Raw genomic sequence first — 22,201 nt, forward strand, 5'->3', positions numbered from 1 at the left:
GCTTTTTCTGCGGGACTTTTTTTTTTTTTTTTATTAATGTTTGATTATAAATCTAGTAGGACATTTATATTCTTATTATTCAAACTACATTATCTACACCAGTACCACCAAATACACTAATAATAAATATGAAATATATATTAACACATGATGTCGTACAATTAAAAAAAAAAAAAATGGGGACTGCTATTATGAACTATTTATTGATTTTTTTTGTCATTGCTGACATCATCAGCCGTAATAAGCTTTTTCTGCGGGACTTTTTTTTTTTTTTTTTATTAATGTTTGATTATAAATCTAGTAGGACATTTATATTCTTATTATTCAAACTACATTATCTACACCAGTACCACCAAATACACTAATAATAAATATGAAATATATATTAACACATGATGTCGTACAATTAAAAAAAAAAAAAATGGGGACTGCTATTATGAACTATTTATTGATTTTTTTTGTCATTGCTGACATCATCAGCCGTAATAAGCTTTTTCTGCGGGACTTTTTTTTTTTTTTTTTATTAATGTTTGATTATAAATCTAGTAGGACATTTATATTCTTATTATTCAAACTACATTATCTACACCAGTACCACCAAATACACTAATAATAAATATGAAATATATATTAACACATGATGTCGTACAATTAAAAAAAAAAAAAAATGGGGACTGCTATTATGAACTATTTATTGATTTTTTTTGTCATTGCTGACATCATCAGCCGTAATAAGCTTTTTCTGCGGGACTTTTTTTTTTTTTTTTTATTAATGTTTGATTATAAATCTAGTAGGACATTTATATTCTTATTATTCAAACTACATTATCTACACCAGTACCACCAAATACACTAATAATAAATATGAAATATATATTAACACATGATGTCGTACAATTAAAAAAAAAAAAAAATGGGGACTGCTATTATGAACTATTTATTGATTTTTTTTGTCATTGCTGACATCATCAGCCGTAATAAGCTTTTTCTGCGGGACTTTTTTTTTTTTTTTTTTATTAATGTTTGATTATAAATCTAGTAGGACATTTATATTCTTATTATTCAAACTACATTATCTACACCAGTACCACCAAATACACTAATAATAAATATGAAATATATATTAACACATGATGTCGTACAATTAAAAAAAAAAAAAATGGGGACTGCTATTATGAACTATTTATTGATTTTTTTTGTCATTGCTGACATCATCAGCCGTAATAAGCTTTTTCTGCGGGACTTTTTTTTTTTTTTTTTTATTAATGTTTGATTATAAATCTAGTAGGACATTTATATTCTTATTATTCAAACTACATTATCTACACCAGTACCACCAAATACACTAATAATAAATATGAAATATATATTAACACATGATGTCGTACAATTAAAAAAAAAAAAAGGTGGGGAATGAATAAAAGTTTACCTTGAACTAGCAAATGGTTGACCCTTAATTGCAGCACCAGCTATATTATAAACAAGAAGAGTAAAATATATACATATATATAACACCACATTCTATGTTAAGTTATAATAATAATAATAATAAAGTTTTACCATAAGAAAGAGCAGCGAGAAGAAGTAAGACACCACAAGCAATTAAGCTACTAGTATGAATAAGTCTTGAAAGGAACATGACAATAGCAAAACTAGAATAATTGTTAAGAAGCACGATACATTTATATTAGCAGTAACAGGATGATATGACTTACATAAGGTATAAGATGGCACGGAACCAAGCATTTTCAAAGTATGCAATGAATGAATCACTATTATTATTATAAATAACATTAAATATCAATGTCTATTAATGATAACAAACATGATGAATTTTACAATTTAGGACCAGTAGGACAGCATCTTGTCAAAAGTGGTATTTCAATAAATATTAAAATGACAGCGATAATCCTAATAAATGTAAAAAACTTAATCTATGTATATACAATTAGGTATAATACCAATGTATTTTATGATTTACCATCCAATAATACTAAATACAACATGTCCCAAAAATCCAACAATACCAAGTATAATTAGTACTAAAATACAAATATATAAAATCAGTTTTTTTTTCTTTTATATAGAATGAGAAAAAAAAAAGGTTTTACAAATAATGGAAACGACACCAAGCCTTAATAAATATTATTTATATCATTATGATTAGTTTTCCAAATCTAGGTCCATATTTATCTGCTTTTTTTTTTACCATTGACCATAAAGTGAAAAATTCATTGATTTAACTTCATCAGAGAGACCCATTTTATAGTAATAATACCGAGAATTAAAAGAAAATAAAACAAAATAGAATAAATGAAAGAAATATCTTGTTTTATAATAATTTTTATTGTCTGCTGAATTTTAATATAAGACGTTTGAACTGAAACTTCTTTTATACAAAACAAAAACAAAAAAGAAAAAGAAAAAGAAGAAGCTTTTCCTTATTATTCATCAAATCAAGTTATGATTCACTACTTCAAATTATTTCTTCTTTATGTTAAATACTATCAACTTGTAAAGATTTATTTTTTATTTATTTATCCATTCTATTTCATAATAAAAAAATAAAAAATAGAATTAGGATCAAATAATAATAATTTTTTCTTTAACACGTATATAATGCATAATCAATAATAATAATAGCCTTTATGTTTTTCATTATGATACTACATATATTTATATATAATAAACTTGATACTAAATATGGGTTGAATCCATAGAATGCTTAATTTTTTTTATTTATTTATTCATATACATATTCATATTTTTATATGCATATACATATATATACACATATATATATATATATATATTTAATGTTCTTCTTCTTGATCCAATGCAATACGGCCTTGGCGACGTGTTTGATACCATCTCCAACCGAGATAAGCGGCAACAGCTAAAAGAGCAATACCTAATAAGACACCAAGAACAATTAAAGCAATAGCCCACCAAGAGAGATGATAAGGAAGGTCAGCATTCTTAGGAATCAAGACACGATCAATTTCAATGACACCACCGCGTGCACTTGATCGACCTACTTGAATCACATCTGCACTTTCTTCTGCTGTACCTTTGACTCTAACCGTAAAACCACCTCCTATATTCTTCGTAATCACAACATAATCATCATGTGAAAGTAAAGTAGGGAAATCAGTACCAATATAAGAAATATCTTTAGGTTCATCATCTTGCCATCTACCCTTCTTTTCGTCTTTCATCATCATCCAAGGTTTCTTTGATTCTTCTTCATTAGCAAGACGAGGTAAAGGAACAGGTAAGATATGTAATTTTGCAATCATTTCTAACTGGTCAGGTTTATCCTTCAAGTTACTTAAATTAAGCTTAGCAAATGCTCGATCACTAGGTGCCAAGATAGTATAGGGTCTATCTGAATTCAAATCATCCAAGACATCCTTAGCAAATTCAGTACGTTCCAAGAGAGAAAGGAAACTATTTGTGTTATCTGCTGTCAACAAATTACGATTGGTTACTTCAAGTGAACTTGGGATTTGAACACGATCAATAGTATGAAGGACACCATTTGATATCAGAATATCTCGATCAATGACTTTAGCAATCACATCACGATCACTGCCATCTAACGCACCATAACCACGAACAAAGAATCCATCCTGAGTTTTATTTAAAGTAATTTTATCGGAGGACAAGGTCCTTTCATGATGTTCACCTTCTGTTGTAGAGTTTTCATAAAAGAGACCTTGAACAGCATGATAAGTAACGACTTGAGCAAGTTTATCTTTAGATTCTGGTTGTAAAAGGAACTTTGATAAAAGACCTAAACGACTAAATGCATCATTGCTGGGTGCGAATAAAGTGACACCGCGGGCTTTAGTAATATTCTTATCGGAACCAGATGCATACAAACTAGCCACAAAAGTAGTTAATTCTAAATTGACAGGAAGACGACTAAGTGGATCTCGAGGTAATGTAAGAGGTCTTGCAATAGGATAAATTAATCTTTTATCATTTACAGAAACTAGAAAGAGATTATTATAAGAATATATACAAATAAAGTATTAACAAGTATAAATATATATGAATATGAATATGAATATGTATATAGATATAAAGATATAAAGATATATAGATATGTATAGATGTATATATGTAGATATATATAGATATACTTATATGTAGACATATATAGATATATATACATATTCATATACATATTCATATACATATACATATACATATACATATACATATACATATACATATACATATACATATACATATACATATACATATACATATTCTTATACATATACTTATACTTATATATGCTTATACTTTTATATACTTGTTTATTTATTTTACCTGGGTTGCCTAATACACCTGATTTACCAAATAGAATCGATTCTTGTCCTCCTCCTGGCTCTGACTTGATAATATGAACATCTAATCGTTGATAGAGACTATCTCCTAAATCATCATGAGATTCTGTTTCCAGTAATTGTCCATCTTGTAGATCAGAAGGCTCATAACAACCATGAATAAGATGATATTTAAGCCAGGATTTTGTAGCTAATATCATTTCATTATTGTTATCCAAAGATTCATTGGGCGGAGCTAAAATTGTAATTTTTGCATCATCATCAACGTCGTCATCATCCAAATAATGTCCCAAACCTTGATCATCAAATAATTTGATAAATCGAGTTGAATTCATGCCAATTAATACTTTACGAGTACTTAAATGAAGGAAGTTATCTTTATGCTTTGGTAATAAAGGCTTTTCCAAGACATGAATAACACCTGTTTAAAAGCAAGCAAAAGAAGAAGAAGAAAAAAAGAGTTAATTATAGTCATTATTTCCTTTATATATGTGTGTGTGTTTCTTTACCATTAGATGCCAAGATATCTTTTTGAATTACTTTAACTCCATTCACTGTAATCTCTGAAGGAGCCCCTTTTTTATTCTCAACTAGAATATCAAGGTCTTCGGAGCCTTCAACAGTTTTAATCTTTGATTTTCCTTCTTTAAACGTATCACTAAAAAAGACTTGTGTAGCAATTTGATGATTTAATAAGCGAGTTAAATCTTCTTTTCCTTCTGGATGATCCAAAAGATATTTCTTTTCAAATGGATTCAATTCATCACCAAAGATGTCTCCTTTTGCAACGAAAATAGTGTTACCAACAGCGTGTCTTAATTCTTTTGTAAGATGAACCTTTTCACATTTATCATAAAAATCTTTAGTATCTTGATTAAGAAACAAAACTTCATCTAAAAGGAAAAAAAAAAGATATAAAATACACTATTTAGTAATCAATTTATCTTTTTTTTTTTTTTTTTTTTTTTTTTTTTTTTTTTTTTTTTTTTTTTTTTTTTTTTACCTAAATAATTAGGCAGTGATAAAACTTTGTCAATCACATGAATGACACCGTTTGATGTCTCGATGTCTGCTTGACTAATTTTACTTTGCTCTTCATCACCACCTACACCAACGAATAATGAATCCTTGGTTTTAGTCACTCTTAAACGCTGTTGAACTTCATCTACTTTTGCTTTTGTTTCCAAAAGTCGGCCATCCCATAATTCATTGGACTTGATTGAAACAGGAATAAGATGATACAAGATTTGTTCAACTGTCATCTTTTTACTGCGCTTTAAGATACCTTCATTTAATCCTTCTTCAATGGCTTTATCAGTTGGAGCAAATAAAGTATTCGCATTTATATCCTTGAAGACATCCACCAACTTGTTTTCTTCAATCTGATTAATAAAGAGTGAAAACCTTTTATCAGTTGTAAGGATATCCCAAACGGAATCATGTTTCTTTATTTGACCAAATATATCAGCACCATGACTGAACGTAATAAAGAATGATATAAATAACAAGAATATATAAAGCAACTTTCTTAACATCCTTGTATAAAGTAATTAGAAGAAAAGGAAAAGAAAAAAGAGAACCCGTATATTGTCAAAATAAATAATTTATGCAAAAAATAAAATAAAATAGAATAAAATTCGCCCATAATCTCATCATGTTAACGTCATTTTTTTTTTTCGTGCATTAACAAAAATGACAACAACTTGATAACAAGAAATAATAGGTGTGTTATTATTATGCTACTGTATGCAATAATATATCATCATTATCTCCTTCTTTCTTCAACTACAATAGAATCTTCATCATTTTCATCTAATATGATTTCTTCTTTACCATGAATCATACGAACAGGCCCTGTAAACCATTTACGTCCCCAGAAATAAAAATAAGTCATAGAAGTAATCATGATGGCAGCAAATGGAACGATTGCATAATTCATGTTATCTGCACTAATCGGCGCCTCTGTAGGACAGATGAATAAAGCACAGGTAAAGATAAGCCAACCAGAGGAGATCCAACCGAATAGAATGCCAAGTCGAGGACCCAACTGAAAGGGTCCAGGGGTAAATTTGGTACGTGAGGCAGTAACACGTAATAAGATGGGAACTAGATAAGACATTTGAGATCCAATCGTATTGACAGATACAATGGCTTCATAGGCTGTACTGTTGATCATATAGAGGATACCTACAATACCCGCTACAAGAACATTAAACCAAACTGCATTCACTGGATTCTTCGTTTTCGTATTGAGTCTATAAAGTTGTCTAGAGAATGGCATCGCACCATCACGTGCAAAGGCATACACCATACGTGAACTACCTAATAATAATGAAGATCCACAAAAGAAAATACTAAGCATGATTAAGATCAAGAAGACCATGGTCCAGGTAGGCCCTACACCATCATAAAAGACTTGAATCATTTGTGGTTGAATCGCATCTTCATTTAAAATTTGTATTTCAAAGTCTTTTACCATCAAACTAATCGTAATCAAAAAGACAAGACCCGAAATAACATTTGCAGCAACAGACACGAGGATACCAAAGGGTGAGCCACTCTGTGAATCCTTAGTTTCTTCTGCCATATGTGCAGCACTATCATAACCTGAAAGTGTATATTGAGATTGAAGTATAACAAGTAAAAAAGAGAATCCATTGCTACTAAATCCAGAGCCATTATAGAATTGTGTAAACTATATAAGATGAATTTAATAAATTTATATCCTTGAAAAATAAATAAATAAAGGGTGGGGTGGGCGAGAGTTCCTCCTCCTCCCTCCTCCTTTTTATTATTATTATTATAATAATAATTATTACTACATACAACAAATTCACCACTAGCTAAAGGCTTTGTAAGAGCAAGACCAACGATTACAATGAATGCAATACCAAGTATATTTGTAAAAACTATAATAAGGGATATGTTTATTTAATTTATAAATAACATTTTTTTTAAAAAAAAAAATCCTTACAAGCTCCTTGATTCATAGCACCATTCCAACTAACAGCCACAGAATTAATAATACCATGAATAATAAGAATACCTACAAAGATACCATATTGAGCATAAACAGACACATGTGTCTCAGGATTCCTAATACATAAAGATATACATAAAAATATATATATGTGTATATATCATAAATAACACAAGATATATAAAACCTGTATTACATACCAAATTGTAACAACACCTGCAATAAATTGTGAAAGACCAAGGTCAATAGAAGAAATACCAACTAGGATAAAAAGAAAGATGAATAATGATAATAATAATATATTTGTTTAGTAATAAGTGTTGCTTTAGATACAACATACAACATAGACCAATCCAGTTACACCAACCAGTAACCCAACAAGCTAAAGGCATCCAGTCAGCAGTGGCAAGACGTGAAACCCAAAAATAAAGACCACCTGTCGTTGGATATGCACTACAAATCTCTGCAAGAGATAAAGCCACTATCATTGTAAAAAGTCCGGTAATGATCCAACCCCAAATAACTCCTAATGATCCAGCATCAGTCATCGCATCACCCCACATAGGTGTTAAGCCTGAAAGTACAGAACAGCATGAAAATGCAATAGCAAAATTTGAAAATTTCGATATTGAACGATTCAAGTCCTATTCATGAATATTATTATTTGATATATATTTTTTGTGTGAGGGAGGGGCGAGAAGAGAAGATTTACTTGTTTATAACCAAGAGACTCTAATAAAAGTTCATCAGCATTTAATTTTCGATCAATAGTGCCATGTTCAATTTCTTTTGCAGAGGCAATTTTTTCTGCTTCTATTGCCATCTATAAATTGTTCGAAACTGAGCAAGATAGATTGTTATATAAAACAAGAAAGAAAAGAAAAGAAAAGAAAAAAAAGAGAGAGAGAGAATATTATGCATGTATACGAGATTTTAATTTAAATATTACAACTATTCAAAGCAAATTTCCTATATTTGGAAATTTATATAATTGATAGGAGATATCATTATATACAAGATAGAAATGGATCTCTCTCATTATTAAAAAAAAAAGGCATATTACTACAAAACATAGAAAGACCGTGAGATCTACAAATGAGCAGCATTTGTCATCAGACCTGTCTTATTGGTTATTTAGTCTTGTTTACCATGCTAATTTCGGATATTTTATCTTTTTTTTTCTTTTTTTTTTTTTCTTGCTAAACTTGTTGAAGGAAATGTAGAGCTCCTTTTTTATTATTATTATTTTGGGAATTTCTCATTGTACACAGAATTTAAAGATTATTGTATATGATTCATTAAAAACCATTACTACTAATAAAAATAAATAAATATATAAATCGATGGTGGAAGAGGGATTTTGCATTGTAAGATACTTTATTTTATATTCATATACGTATAAATATATATATATATATATATATTTCAGAAATAATAAAAAAGATAAAGGTAACTAATTAGTTACTTGATTAAAAGCTAACAAGTTATTATTAGGACTAGTGCTTCTAACATAGTCAAAACTAAGCGCATTCCTTGTAGCTAATTCTTTTATATCAGAATAAACTTCGTGAGCACTTTGGTAGTCCTTCTTGCTCATCAAGTTGGCAGCAACACCCGCAACATGAGGACTAGCCATACTCGTACCATCCATGGATATGAAAGCCATACGATCGGTAATATAGCTACTAGTAATGTTAACACCAGGAGCATAGATATCGACACATTGACCTACATTAGAGAAAGGAGGGACAATATCGTTTATGTCTGTAGCGCCTACTGTGAAAACATTAGGATTTGACGAAGGAGAATAGAAACAAGCGTCTGTACCCGAATTGCCTGCAGAAACGAAAATAGGAATATTATATTCAAGTACTAATGAGTTTAAGGCATCATCAATCATCTTTGATTTGGGCCCACTCAAAGACAGATTGACTACACTCTTTCCAGGTCTAGCATTCTGAATGACATATTCAATACCTCTAAGTAAGCCTGAAGTAGAACCATCTCCCATTTTATTTAAAATTTTGACTGCTTTTATTTGAGCATTCTTGGCTACGCCATAATCTCGGCCAATGACTTTACCTGCAACATGTGTACCTAGAAAAAAAAAAAAAAAAGAAAGAGAGAGAGAGAGAGAGTGTGAGTGAGTGAGTAAATTACTTGGGTTAATTCATCAAAGAGGAATTCCTTACCATGTCCACCAATATCATCTATAGCTTCATTCATTACGAGATTGATAGATTGATATGCTCTGCCTTCAAAGTCTTCATGTTGAGGATAGACACCAGTGTCTAATATAAAAACATCAATGCCAATACTAAAATAAATAAATAACAATTGAATATGAATCGAATGTAAACTTTTTTTTTTCCTTTCAAAATTTTATTTACCCTCCTAAAGAATCAAAAGTGTATTTTGTTAAATCACCTTTAGAGTGCTGGTTAATACGAGCAAGACCCCAGTTAGCAGACTTGGTTGACTTAATAGTAGTGGAATCTCTACGATTCATAGTTCTTTTTGTTAACATAGTAATATTAGGATGACTATGAATAATAGTTTCTTGATTAGGTACAGCGGTGGACTTGTAAATTTGATTTTGTTCAACATAATCAATAGCTGAATTTTTATGCAAGTATTCCAAGAAATCACTATCAGAGAAGACGCCAGCTACAGCAACAAACCCTTTACCAATATTTATTTGATTTAAAGACATATCATTTTTAGAAGTGGCAGCAAATAGGCCTTCTGTTCCTATCTTTCGAACAGAAGTTAAAAATTCTCTATGATGAGCCATGATCATATTATTGACTAAGTTTAACATGTATATTTAGTTTCCTTTTAAATACATACACACACACACACACACATATATATATATATATATAAGGATTACAAATATACCTGATGTCTTTGATATAGTCGATTTAAACCGAATAATGTGAGTAGGCTCATTCCCCTCATCCACTGATTGTCCAAATACTAAAGAAATAACAGTTGAGATAATACTCAATTGTACAAGTAAATGCATTTTTTAAGAATAAACTCTGTTGCCTATATATTAGATAATAACAATAAAAAAAAAGATGAATATTTTTCTTTTTCATTTTAATAAAAAGTATTGATATTTATATATAAAATATTTTAACATTCACTTGGTTTTGAATGTTAAATGTTTTACGAGTTGTATATAACATGGGATTATATTATATTAGCAGTATATTCTTTAAACAAAAGAATAAGACCTAATCGTCAGTTTGTTTATCAATTATAGGTTTCTACCAACGATTTTTTTTTTTTTTTTTGGTTGAAATCTAGATGATGTAGTGAAATTATTTTGAGACATTCCAAGATAAAATTATTATGACACATTCTTATTATATTTAGCTTATAAAAGCCTTAAAAATGGTATTATATTAATTGTTGCTATCTGTATATATAAAAAGATATTTCCTGATTGACAATAAATAGATTTGACTATTGGAATTCCAAATAATATTTTATATATCGAATGTTTTTTTATTTTTTTTTATTTTTTATTTCTTTTCTTCTTTCGGCATCAAGACTAGTTTTAGGAACTGAGATGGTACTAGTATATATTCAATTGCTTAAGATATTTAAATTTTTTTTTATAATGCTGATAACACTTGATAATATTGATTTATAGGTCATATAACTTAAATATAATGTGTCTTACTATTATTTCGTATTTGCTACATTTACCCTTGCGTGTTTCAATTGAAGCTTTGATTTCAAAGGTAAGGTTTACAAATAACTAATAACATATTCGCTGAAACTATCAGTCTTATCCTTCAAGAAAGATGGCTCGGTTTCAATCATTCTTATTCAATCTTCCTTGGATAAAATTACCTGTTCTGTTCTATGAGGAAGGGGGGGAAGGTTTTGGTTATTAGATTACACAGCTCTTAATACTACATTTATTTATTTTTTAAGAACTATGTTCAAGTAGTAATTTATTATACTCGATTAGATTATAGTAAGTAATAAACATACCTGTACATTTAGAATAAAAAAAAATGAGAATAGGAAGAAGCAACATATGTTATTCATAAAAGTAGTCTAGATAAATGATTAAATAGCAGCCAGCATATCTATTCTCTAGAGAGCGTCCTATCTAGTATGTCATAGAAATAAAGTTCAAAAATTTCAAAATAAGAACCCTAATACTATACTAATTGAATCATTACAGCATTTATTGAACGCAATCTAGTATGTTATCTACTAACAATTAATAGTAGTAGTCATTCAATCTACTTATTCTAAGGGTTTTCTCCTATTCACTATCCTACTGTCTCTAGATACATTATTAACATTTCTCTCTTCTTTCTTACTTTATCTCTTTCTTGGACAATCCTTCGTACACGTGATTATTATTTTTTTTCCACTATTACGATTTACCCTTACTATCATTACGGCCTTGATAAAGATTTACTTTTGCTTGACTTTTTTTTTTCTTTCTTCCACGAATAATATAAATAATATACTCTTCTTCGTTCACATGTTTGAATAAAATAAAATAAAATAAAAAGAGAGGTTTTATTTTACATTTCATTTCTTTGATCTGACTGGGGCAATTTTAATTTAATCAGCATTTTATGCCCAATTAAATGATCAAAAATGATGGGTGAAAAGGGTAAAAAAAAAAAAAAGGAAATTGGCGGAACTTTGATTTCTAGAATGATACAGAATTTTTTTTTTTTTTTTTTTTTTTTTTAAAAAAACATGCCAAAGCTAAATTAATACACTATTTCCGGAAATTATTCGTTCATAAAAAATAAAAATTTCGTTCACAAAAAAATTAAAAAATAGTTCACAAAAAGATTTTAAAATTCATTCGTTTTTAATGAACGAAATAAGCGAAATATTAAACTGGCTTTCGATTCAAGCAATCATTAAACTTATCAACAGAGTAGCGGCAGAAACCTTGAAGGTCACTGAGCAAAATATTGTTGCATGAATCTCGGATTCTTGATGTCATTGTCTCTTCCTCCAATAACCTTTCTCGCTTAAGTTTACTTTTGACTACTGACCAAAATTGTTCAATAGGGTTCAATTCAGGTGAGTAAGAAGGAAGATATATGCAACGATATCCACGACCTTCAATATACTTCTGTATATCTTCGTGTTTATGAATGGGGGCGTTATCCATTACCAGATAATAGTCCTTAAATTTTGGATGTAAATCCATGACATCCAAACAGCTAGCAATGAAGTTAAAATAATGACCAGTAACTGTGCCCCCTTTCGTTGCTTGTTTAGGAACAGGTTTACTTCCCTCTGCTTTTCTTTTTTTATTTGGAGCCTGAATTTTTGGTCGTCTTACTCTAATATTAATTACGCCATGTGCACATATGGCTCCTAGTATAGTTGTTGTTTTTGCCCTAGTTTTAGGTACAACAACTACAGCCCTTTTTCCTTTTCTAGACCAAGCTACTGATCTCTTCATGTTAATATGAAACGCAGCTTCATCTATGAAAACGCAATTGCTGAAATAATCCATATCAGTTTCAAGTATCTTTTTCACCCAGTGGCACCGCTCCTCAATTTTTTCAGGACTATTTCTTTCTATTGAGTGGAAATGAGCTCGTTTAAGGGTGATATTGCATTTCTTGGTTACAAAGTTATGAACTGCTGATTTTTTTATTTCAATACCGGGGAATTGACTAGTGAGACCTTCTATCATTTCTTCCAATGTAGAAGATGACTTTTCGTCAATGAAATTGATCAGAAACTGTTTATGTTTCTCTGTAAGAATAGGAGGTCTACCAGCTTTTCTACCACTTCCAGTTTGTCTCAGACTCATTTCTTCATCCCCAGCAAGCTCTGCTTTCTTTTTCCAAGTTTGTGCCGTACTTTGAGGCACTTTTATTTCCTCAGCAGCGGCACGTACACTCATCCCTTTCTCATAAATAAGGTAAAAAAAGTAGTTTTTGACTTCAGGCTTATAAGTTCGATATGTTCTTTTATTTTCATTGTTATCTTTTTTTTCTTCGTCCTTCGTAACCACTTGTTCAATCTTGGCAGGTTTTTCAGGTGGCTTCAAGTCCAAGTACGTGTCGTAATTAGTAACATCCTCAAGAGGATATTCTAATTCATCAACTTCCATCTCAAGAACTGCAACTGGTTCGCCTTCTTCATTGCGAAGGTTTCCTTTACCATCTTCATGTATAAATTGGTCCATTGTTAAAAAAAAATTATTTTCAAAAAATGAACGAGATTATTTCCTGCGAGTAATCAACTTTAAAATCTTTTTGTGAACTATTTTTTAATTTTTTTGTGAACGATTTTTTATTTTTTTTTTAATGCATTTTTTTTTCTTTTGTGAACGAAATTTTTATTTTTTTATGAACGAATAATTTCCGGAAATAGTGTAATAGAAATTCTTTTCTTTTTTTGTTTGCATAAAGTAAATTTATTATCCAATGATATCTAGCACATGCAGCCATAGCGGTGATTTAATTCAGTGTTTACTCAGCAAAAAAAAAAAAAAATAAAATAAAATAAAAAAAAAAAAATGAAAAATAAAAAAAAAAAATATATAAATATAAATATAAAATGGTATAAACCAAGTTTTCTAATATTACAATTACACTTTTTCCTTTTTCTTTTGTGATTTATTATTTTAAAAGGACACAACTACTTTAATCTTTATTTATTTATTTTTTTTGATTCTTTCATTACACAACATGAATTATAATAATTTAGTAAACACATTGTCACACAATGATTTGGTAGATGAACGTTGGGATGATGACTTTGACTATTATTACTCTGAAGCAAAAGGACCTAAATTAGACGTTTTATTTCAAAATTTAACTATGAATCATAACCAACAAACGACCAAAGAGGTACAGAAATGAAAGAATAAATAAAAAAAAAGGAACGATTACATAAGTTGTTGACATTATTTTAACTCAACAGGTTTCAGGAGCTGATAAGGAAAAAAAAGAGATGAGTAATGATGATAGTTTAAATACAATATGCTTTAAAGAAGATATAACACCTGATGATGAAGATCAAGATAAGCAAATTTATTTCAATGATTACCCTACCATTGAAATTAATTTAGCGACTCCATCAACGACACCTTCTATGATTGAAGAAGAAGAAGATTATGACTATTTGACAACTACACAAACACAACCTAATAGGACTACTAAAAAGGAAGAAGAAGGAGAAGATTTCTCTATTATTCCATTGAATGAATTTGATAACTATGATGAATTAAATGAAGAATTGATGCTTAATGAATGCGTCACTATTAAACCACAAGAAGTCAGCAAAGAAACCAACAAAAAAGACAGAACGCCCTTAAATTTGTACACATATCACTCAAGTCTTGTTCAATATTATATGGACATTATTTTACATAAAACAGATCCACTTTCTATATCTTCTCAAGTCTCTGAAACGTTACCTAATTTGTATAAAAATTACATTCAAAAGTTAAGGGACTTATGATGATGAATAACCTCTATCTTTTTATTTATAAGCATTTAACCATTCCTTTTCTTTTTTGCAACGATACCCCTTTCTCCTTACTTACTTTTATAATAATCTTTTCATTAATAAAATAACGTTTTTTATTTGTCTAAAACAAGATTTTTTTTCTCTGTCTGTCAGCAAATTCTTATTATTATTATTAAAAAGAGAGTTATGTAATCAAGCCTATTACTATTTTTAATAGATTTCTTTACATTGTCATTCTTTTACTAAATCCATCAAGCCAGATTGATGTGAAATAATATATTTTTCATAAATATGTTTCAATTACTGCAGCATGTTTAACAACGAGTGTGTGTGTGTGTTATCGTTACACAATCTTTGTCAGCGCTGTCCCCATTCGACATAGACTTTATGCAACACTGTTTAATTAATTTTTTTTTATACGTGTATATTTATTTAAATTTAGGAAAAGGATTATTATTGTTTCACTTTAATAGACATGCCATACAGAGAAAGGGAATAAACACAAGGCTTATTCATGTTATGTCTCTAAATGACACAGACAGTGGCTTTAAAAGACAATCATTATTTTAGGCATTAAATAGACTACTGACGAACAAAATAGGATTGAATAATACAAAGTTTATCCATCTATATAAACCTGTTTTCATATGTGAGGTATCCATCATCATCATCACGCCCATTCCATTCGATTAAAGTCACTAATGCAGTAAGGTCCTTTTTCATGTGAAAATACTTGTAATAAAATGCATTAAAAACTATCCCCTATTATTTTGTCACAATATCAGAATAGATACAATATGATAGTTGTGACAAATAGGGTAAGGTAACATTAAGCTTCCCTTGCCCATCAAGCTTCAATATCATAAAATAGAAGGATATAAATTCTATGAATACCATATTTTAGAGGAATAAATAAAATAGATAGACTGTTACATGAAAGTAAGCTAGTATTTAAAGATCCTTCTAACGTCGTAAACGCATGAATCTTCTAGACAAATTATGAGAATAATAAAATATTTCAGCATCGTAAATGTATACAGTTGAGCAAGGGTAATTATAAAAAAGGCGTAGTGTGCTTTTATTTTCATCGTTTGTGCTACAAGTGATTGGATTGATATTCCAAGATGATCATAACTTGACAAGGAAAAGGCTTTTCTTTTGTAGACAAATCTATGTGACATTTGCATAGAATTTATCTCTTATTAAATTTGTATATTCAAAGTTAATAAGCTTCTATTTTATTCTTGATAAAAACAAGCTTAAGAGATATGAAAACTTGTATATATGCTTTTACCTGCAAATATATTAATTTTGTATATTTATACATCATATAAATAAATAAAAAAAGGAGGGGGCCATTATAATGGAAGATGTAGAAGACACTCGAATAGTGTATGCGAGTCCTTTTTTTTTTATAATTCTCCTTTTCTTGCATGAGTTGGTATTTCTTTGTTTTGTTTTTTCCTCAATAAATATCTGCTGTATATCACACAGTCATTCTATTCACTATTGATATATATTAATTAAAAATCAACTTACGTTATTATATAAATATGCTAAGACAGAAAAAAAAAGAAAAAAAAAATGCCGCAGCCTATTTTTTTTTTTTTTTTTTTACGGCTGCTGCTTTGCTCTTGTGTCCTTAAAAAGAAAAATAAATATTTTTGTAAATATTTTTGTAAATATTTTTATAAATATTTTTATTTTATTTTATTTTATTTTATTTTTTTTTGTTTTTTTTGTTTTGTTTTTTTTTTGCAATTACAAACATTACATTAATCTATTTGTTTAATAATGACATTACTATTATTACAAGGATCACAGTTTTTATTAATCAATATATCCAGCATTATACAATCTCTATTATTGCTTATGGGCTCATTGCTAGTTTTAATACCTATTTACCAAACACTGAATATAAATAAATTAATATCATCCGGAATATCAAAAAGCAGTCCAAGTAGAATAATACCCTATATCAAGAATGTATATTTGAAATCATCATTAATATCATCATCAACAACAACACCATTATCGATCAATAGATCTGCATTACCATCCGCTGACATTGTGACTTCCGAGCTTAAACCTATAGATACTCAAGTATGCTTATTACCAGAAATTTCTAGTTCAATGATAGCAGGTCTAACTAATACTGGAAATTCATGCTTTTTAAATTCTGTCTTACAGGTAAGAGAATGTATATGCTGATTACATCTATATTATCTTAACTTTATTGAATAGTCTTTATCTTCTCTACCGAAATTACATGCTTATTTAGATCAAATAAGCAATGATTTGTCAAGTCATAATTTACCTGTATCACGTTCATTACTAAAAACGTTACGACTTTTATCTACACCTTCTGATACTGTCTTTCGACCCACAGAGATTATTTCTGCATTATCAGTAAATAATAAGCAAGTTATTAATCAAGAACAACAAGACGCTCAAGAATTATATCAATTGATAGTCACTGAATTAGAAAATGAAATTAATCATAAATTAAAGTTTAAACAACAAGGCTTTAAAGATATTTTAACTTTTAATTCTAAACAGAACAAAAGTTTATTAGAAAACCCGTTAACTGGTTTATTAGCTTATAGAATTTCTTGTATGCAATGTGGATATTCGGTAATTTATACACGTCTATGACTGACTGACTGACTGACTAACTAACTAACTAACTAACTTGTTTATTTAGTCTGGTATTCCACTTCAATCATTTAATAATGTTCAACTTACACTCCCTAATGCTGTAAATATTTTCTTTGTTTTAAAATCATTTCTTCTCCTTATTAATTCTTTTTTTTTTCTTTCTTTCTTTCTTTCCAGGATAACACAACATTGGATGACTGTCTTCAACAATTAACAAGTACGGAATATCTTACAGATGTTGAATGTAGTAAATGTTTTTTAATCAATACATTACATGAACTAAATACACAGATTCATTCGTTACATAATCACCCTAAGAAAGTCGAAAGGATGTGTCAATTAAAAAAGGAGATAGAGCACAGACTTAAGGTCGGAAATATAGAGGATGATTTTAAGGGGTGCATAAACATGAATATCAAAAAATCGATTGGAATTAAAAGTAAACAATCTTTGTTTGCTAAACCACCTAAAATTCTTTGTCTTCACTTTGTTCGATCTGTCTTTTTACCTACAGGTGAAATGGTCAAGAATACGTGTCAAGTTAAATTCCCTTTGATATTAGATCTATCACGCTATTGTACAGATAATGCTTTAGACATTCAGCCTCGTTTATCTATCTCGACCCCTGATGAAAAAAATACAATAATGAAATATAGACTCATGAGTACTGTGATACATTATGGAGACCATTATTCGGGGCATTATATCGCTTATAAACGTCGTCTAATTGCAGAAAAATGTAATTGTGAAAGATGTGGAAAAGAAGAAGGTGGTGAGATGCTTTTGAGATCACATGATTCTGAATGGTTTAGAATTTCTGATGATCGAGTTCGTTTATGTGATGCTGAAGAAGTTTTAAAAGAAAATCCCTTCATGTTATTATATGAATTGATTGAAGATGAAACAACAAAAAGTACACCAACAGATCAATTCCAATTCATTACTCAAACCTCACTTGCCGACAATAGTAAATGTGAACCAAAGGAATCTGGGATATCAAGCGACGATAATGATGATTTTGAAGAATGGCTTACATCCACTATTCCAGCAGCCCCACCTTCCTCTCCTATATTAAATCCAATACCACTAATTAAACCACCACTCAAACGTAAAAATGTCAATAATAATAAGAGACATAGTATATCTCATCTTGGTTTAAACCATCGATCTATCCCTATTCTTACTCAATAAGTTATCATCTACTATTTATCTATCGTTTGCAAATAATATACTTACTATAATATTAATAATAAAAACTATTTATTTATTTATTTATTTATACATGTATACACAATGTAGTGTGGGAAATAATGAGTCTTTCCATATCATATCAACATGAGGGGATTTTCAAATGAATAGTCCTATTTTAAGTTGTGTGTAATTTTACCTTTTTACATGTGAGTATATATTTGCTACTCTTTAATTTTGCTTTCTCACTCACACACACACTCTCTCTCTTACTTTCTTATATTTACATAAATGCCTGAAGGATATAAAGTAGATATTTCAAAAGCTGTAGGACATACTTACCCACCAGATATTGTAAGAAGACATATATGTATATTTGTTTATAATTCAAAAAAAAAAAAATGCATAACATTCTTTAGGTGGCTTGCACTCGTCGTGATTATTTATTATATGCCTTATCTGTTGGTGTACCTGAAAATGACCTTCAATGGTTATATGAACTTGGTATAACCCATAACTATAACTATATACATATATATATATATCACAAGAAAGGCTCTAATATTATATATACCAAAATAAAAAAAAATAGATATTAACTTTGGACCATTACCTACATATCCGCTCTGTTTGCTCTTAAAAGCGGATGATTGGGATGTTAATTCCTTTATCGAAAGATGGTCCTCAGGTGGCCCGTTACCTGGTGTACCCCCTTATGATTTTAATAAAATTGTGCATGGTGAACAATCATTTGAAGTTATTCAACCTTTTCCAACAGAAGGTGGACGATTTAAACTAATAAAAAAATGTGTTGGTGTCTATGATAAAGGATCAGGTATGGTGATTGATTCTAGAGTTGATTTGTATGGTGAAGAAGATGATGTTCATTACTGTCGTATGAGTTCAAAAATGTTTATTAGAGGGTATGGTGGATGGAATGTAAGTGATTCGTATGTATAACATAGTAGAATAACTTGTAATAGTACCTTACACACATACACACACACACACATATATATATATATATATCAGGGACCAAAAGGCCCTAAACCTGTTATTTATGATCCTCCTCTTCGTGATCCCGATGTAATTGACAGTTTTAAAACTGCCCCTAATCAAGCTCTTTTATATCGTTTATCTGGGTAATATATATACTTATACATACATATATACATATTTTATTACTCTATTCACTTTTATCGTCTACTAGTGACTTTAATCCATTACATGCAGATATTCATTTAGCTTCTGCTGTAGGGTTTCATAAACCCATTTTACATGGTTTATGCTCCTATGGTAAATGTGCACACTCTATTATCAAGTATTTTGGTGACAATGATCGTACTCGATTTAAATCTATGGAAGCTAGATTCGCTCAGCCTGTTTTCCCTGGTGAAACAATAGAGATTTTGATGTGGAAAGTACCTACTACCATCCGTCATAACTCTGCTACTAACTTGGATACCATTATTTTTCAAGCTCGTGTTAAAGAAAGAAATGTTTTTGTGCTTACAAATGGCTATGCTCTTCTTTATAAAAAAGATAATACCTTTGCCAAAATATAATAAAAATAGTTAACTTTTATTTATTTATTTATTTATTTATTATTCTTTCTAATTATTCTGGGCGACGATAAACGGTCTTTGAATCAGCTTGATTGACAGGGAAAACTAAAGTATGTAAAATATTTAAGTACATTTGCATATTTATGATAAAAAAAAAAAAAAAAAAAAAAAAAAAAAAAAAAAAAAAAAAAACTTACCAAGCATATCAGCAATATTAACATGATCAGGACGACCAGCAGTAAAGACAATAAGTTCAGCTATATCATTTTTTTTTGTTTAAAAAAAAAGGCACATAAATACCAAGAATAATAATATAAATCATGTTTATGTTACCAATATCATCAGCAACAAGAGGCTGTATTCCTTTATAAACATTGTCTGCTTTTTCTTTATCACCACGGAAACGGACTGTAGAAAACTCAGTATTTACTAAACCAGGGCAAATTTGACTAACACGAATAGGTGTATCTACTAATTCAATAGCCAATGCCTTTGTAATAGCATCTACAGCAAATTTAGTAGCTAAGTAGTTATAAAAGGATTAGAGATACACTTCTTTTATATTTGTATATATATATATACATTCAAAGAGAAGAGAACTTTACCGCAATAAATACTTCCGCCTCCATAAGCTTGTTTACCAGCAATAGAACCAATGTTAATTACATGACCTCTACCACGTTCTTTCATACCAGGAACAATGGCCTTTGTCAAGAAGACAAGACCCTTGATATTTGTTTGTAGCATTTGATCGACCACGTCTTCATCAGCATCAATTAAGGGATCGGTACCAATGACCATACCTGCATTATTCAATAAAACATCGACATTTTTTACTTGCTCGGGTAATTCAGCAACAACTTTATTAATTTGTTGTACATTACGAACATCAAGTTGAACAGCATGAATATAAATTCCTGGATGAGTTTTGTTTAATTCTGACTTGAGTTTCTCAAGTCTTTCTACACGTCGAGCAGTGATAATCTATTATAAGGATTGAATCTTAGTTTCTTTTATTACACTAGACATGGTTTACGTATATATTGTCATTTACCAAATTGCAACCTTCGTCAGCAAACTGACGTGCACTTGCTTCACCAATACCTGCTGAAGCACCCGTACTATTCAATGAATATAAATAATAATATCAAAAAGCTATTCTATACATATATGTGTATATATAATTACATGAAAACTGTCTTTCCCTGGAGTCGACCCATATTGTATATTTAATTACGGGAAAAAAAAATATAAAAATATAACAATAATAATAATAATAATAAATAATCTACTAGATGTATTTTTTTTTTCCGAGTATTACAATCACGTAAATTAACAATATTATCCCGGTTTTAGTTGCAAATGCCCACCAACAACTATAGTCTTTTTTTTTTTTTTCATCCATAAAAAGCTAAAGTCTACTACTCATTTAATATTCATTTTTTGTAGCAAATATCATTTGATACTGTCATTATTGTTATATACATGTATATATATGTATATAGATTATTACGTAATATTTATACTGATCACCAATATTTATGGAAATATAAAAAAGGGTCCTTTTTTTATTATTATTATTTGAGTAAATTGATGAATATGCATATTGACATAAAAATACTATCAAATATATTTGTCTATTATGTCCAGCGGTATCATCGATCAAGTTATTTGACTTTGGAAGAAGGAAAGAAAAAAAAATTTTTTTTGAGCTAATAATGCGATTGATGAGAGAAAAAGTATTCCAACCAGCTGATGACGATCCCACACATAAAAAAAAATTGTTACCTCATAAAAGCAAGTCCCCTTCTTCTCCTTGTTGAGTGTGTTAATAGATTAAGAATGATACGTTAACTCCGTTTAAAATATAATCTTTTATTATTTTATATATTGTAAAGTCTTAAAGGAAATATTAAAAGAATAAAGGGGAGATCAAAGTTTATTGATCTCCTTTTTTTTTTTTT

General features: G+C 29.3%; 8 protein-coding genes across 8 annotated transcripts; 3 read left to right on the plus strand and 5 right to left on the minus strand.

The window, feature by feature from the left end:
- Positions 1 to 23: 23 nt before the first annotated feature.
- BX663DRAFT_66098 (uncharacterized protein) lies at positions 24 to 2,320 on the minus strand. The gene is made up of 8 exons (XM_051532276.1): positions 2,210 to 2,320; positions 2,112 to 2,134; positions 1,982 to 2,042; positions 1,840 to 1,911; positions 1,716 to 1,772; positions 1,561 to 1,652; positions 1,430 to 1,469; positions 24 to 116 (listed from the first exon to the last, which is right to left on the minus strand). The coding sequence occupies exons 1-8, from the start codon at positions 2,260 to 2,262 to the stop codon at positions 80 to 82; spliced, it is 435 nt and encodes a 144-aa protein (XP_051382661.1). The 5' UTR covers positions 2,263 to 2,320; the 3' UTR covers positions 24 to 79.
- Positions 2,321 to 2,737: 417 nt separating this feature from the next.
- On the minus strand, positions 2,738 to 5,973 carry BX663DRAFT_473092 (FAS1 domain-containing protein). The gene is made up of 4 exons (XM_051524190.1): positions 5,362 to 5,973; positions 4,868 to 5,251; positions 4,342 to 4,779; positions 2,738 to 3,997 (listed from the first exon to the last, which is right to left on the minus strand). The coding sequence occupies exons 1-4, from the start codon at positions 5,891 to 5,893 to the stop codon at positions 2,814 to 2,816; spliced, it is 2,538 nt and encodes an 845-aa protein (XP_051382662.1). The 5' UTR covers positions 5,894 to 5,973; the 3' UTR covers positions 2,738 to 2,813.
- Positions 5,962 to 7,913, minus strand: BX663DRAFT_569428 (amino acid/polyamine transporter I). The gene is made up of 5 exons (XM_051532117.1): positions 7,679 to 7,913; positions 7,539 to 7,599; positions 7,333 to 7,454; positions 7,185 to 7,267; positions 5,962 to 7,053 (listed from the first exon to the last, which is right to left on the minus strand). The coding sequence occupies exons 1-5, from the start codon at positions 7,899 to 7,901 to the stop codon at positions 6,124 to 6,126; spliced, it is 1,419 nt and encodes a 472-aa protein (XP_051382663.1). The 5' UTR covers positions 7,902 to 7,913; the 3' UTR covers positions 5,962 to 6,123.
- Positions 7,914 to 8,791: 878 nt separating this feature from the next.
- Positions 8,792 to 10,051, minus strand: BX663DRAFT_531230 (peptidase S8/S53 domain-containing protein; the record flags this gene model as incomplete). Its single annotated transcript, XM_051530365.1, has 3 exons — positions 8,792 to 9,435; positions 9,531 to 9,655; positions 9,729 to 10,051. 3 exons carry the CDS (start codon positions 10,049 to 10,051, stop codon positions 8,792 to 8,794), a joined length of 1,092 nt encoding a protein of 363 aa, XP_051382664.1.
- Positions 10,052 to 13,886: 3,835 nt separating this feature from the next.
- On the plus strand, positions 13,887 to 14,953 carry BX663DRAFT_510123 (uncharacterized protein). The gene is made up of 2 exons (XM_051527710.1): positions 13,887 to 14,204; positions 14,278 to 14,953. The coding sequence occupies exons 1-2, from the start codon at positions 14,043 to 14,045 to the stop codon at positions 14,815 to 14,817; spliced, it is 702 nt and encodes a 233-aa protein (XP_051382665.1). The 5' UTR covers positions 13,887 to 14,042; the 3' UTR covers positions 14,818 to 14,953.
- Positions 14,954 to 16,549: 1,596 nt separating this feature from the next.
- On the plus strand, positions 16,550 to 18,759 carry BX663DRAFT_510128 (uncharacterized protein). The gene is made up of 4 exons (XM_051527711.1): positions 16,550 to 17,016; positions 17,071 to 17,460; positions 17,531 to 17,584; positions 17,662 to 18,759. Exons 1-4 carry the CDS (start codon positions 16,621 to 16,623, stop codon positions 18,673 to 18,675), a joined length of 1,854 nt encoding a protein of 617 aa, XP_051382666.1. The 5' UTR covers positions 16,550 to 16,620; the 3' UTR covers positions 18,676 to 18,759.
- A 136-nt stretch (positions 18,760 to 18,895) lies between these two features.
- Positions 18,896 to 20,317, plus strand: BX663DRAFT_510130 (HotDog domain-containing protein). The gene is made up of 5 exons (XM_051527712.1): positions 18,896 to 19,026; positions 19,092 to 19,176; positions 19,265 to 19,611; positions 19,705 to 19,814; positions 19,883 to 20,317. The coding sequence occupies exons 1-5, from the start codon at positions 18,964 to 18,966 to the stop codon at positions 20,235 to 20,237; spliced, it is 960 nt and encodes a 319-aa protein (XP_051382667.1). The 5' UTR covers positions 18,896 to 18,963; the 3' UTR covers positions 20,238 to 20,317.
- BX663DRAFT_510133 (uncharacterized protein) lies at positions 20,251 to 21,632 on the minus strand. The gene is made up of 6 exons (XM_051527713.1): positions 21,426 to 21,632; positions 21,292 to 21,358; positions 20,843 to 21,221; positions 20,571 to 20,759; positions 20,435 to 20,494; positions 20,251 to 20,342 (listed from the first exon to the last, which is right to left on the minus strand). Exons 1-6 carry the CDS (start codon positions 21,455 to 21,457, stop codon positions 20,290 to 20,292), a joined length of 780 nt encoding a protein of 259 aa, XP_051382668.1. The 5' UTR covers positions 21,458 to 21,632; the 3' UTR covers positions 20,251 to 20,289.
- Between the last annotated feature and the right edge of the window lie 569 nt (positions 21,633 to 22,201).

The sequence above is a fragment of the Cokeromyces recurvatus genome (genome assembly GCF_025118155.1).
Source record: "Cokeromyces recurvatus strain NRRL 2243 chromosome Unknown BX663scaffold_13, whole genome shotgun sequence".
In the NCBI taxonomy this organism is placed as follows: Eukaryota; Fungi; Mucoromycota; class Mucoromycetes; order Mucorales; family Mucoraceae; genus Cokeromyces; species Cokeromyces recurvatus.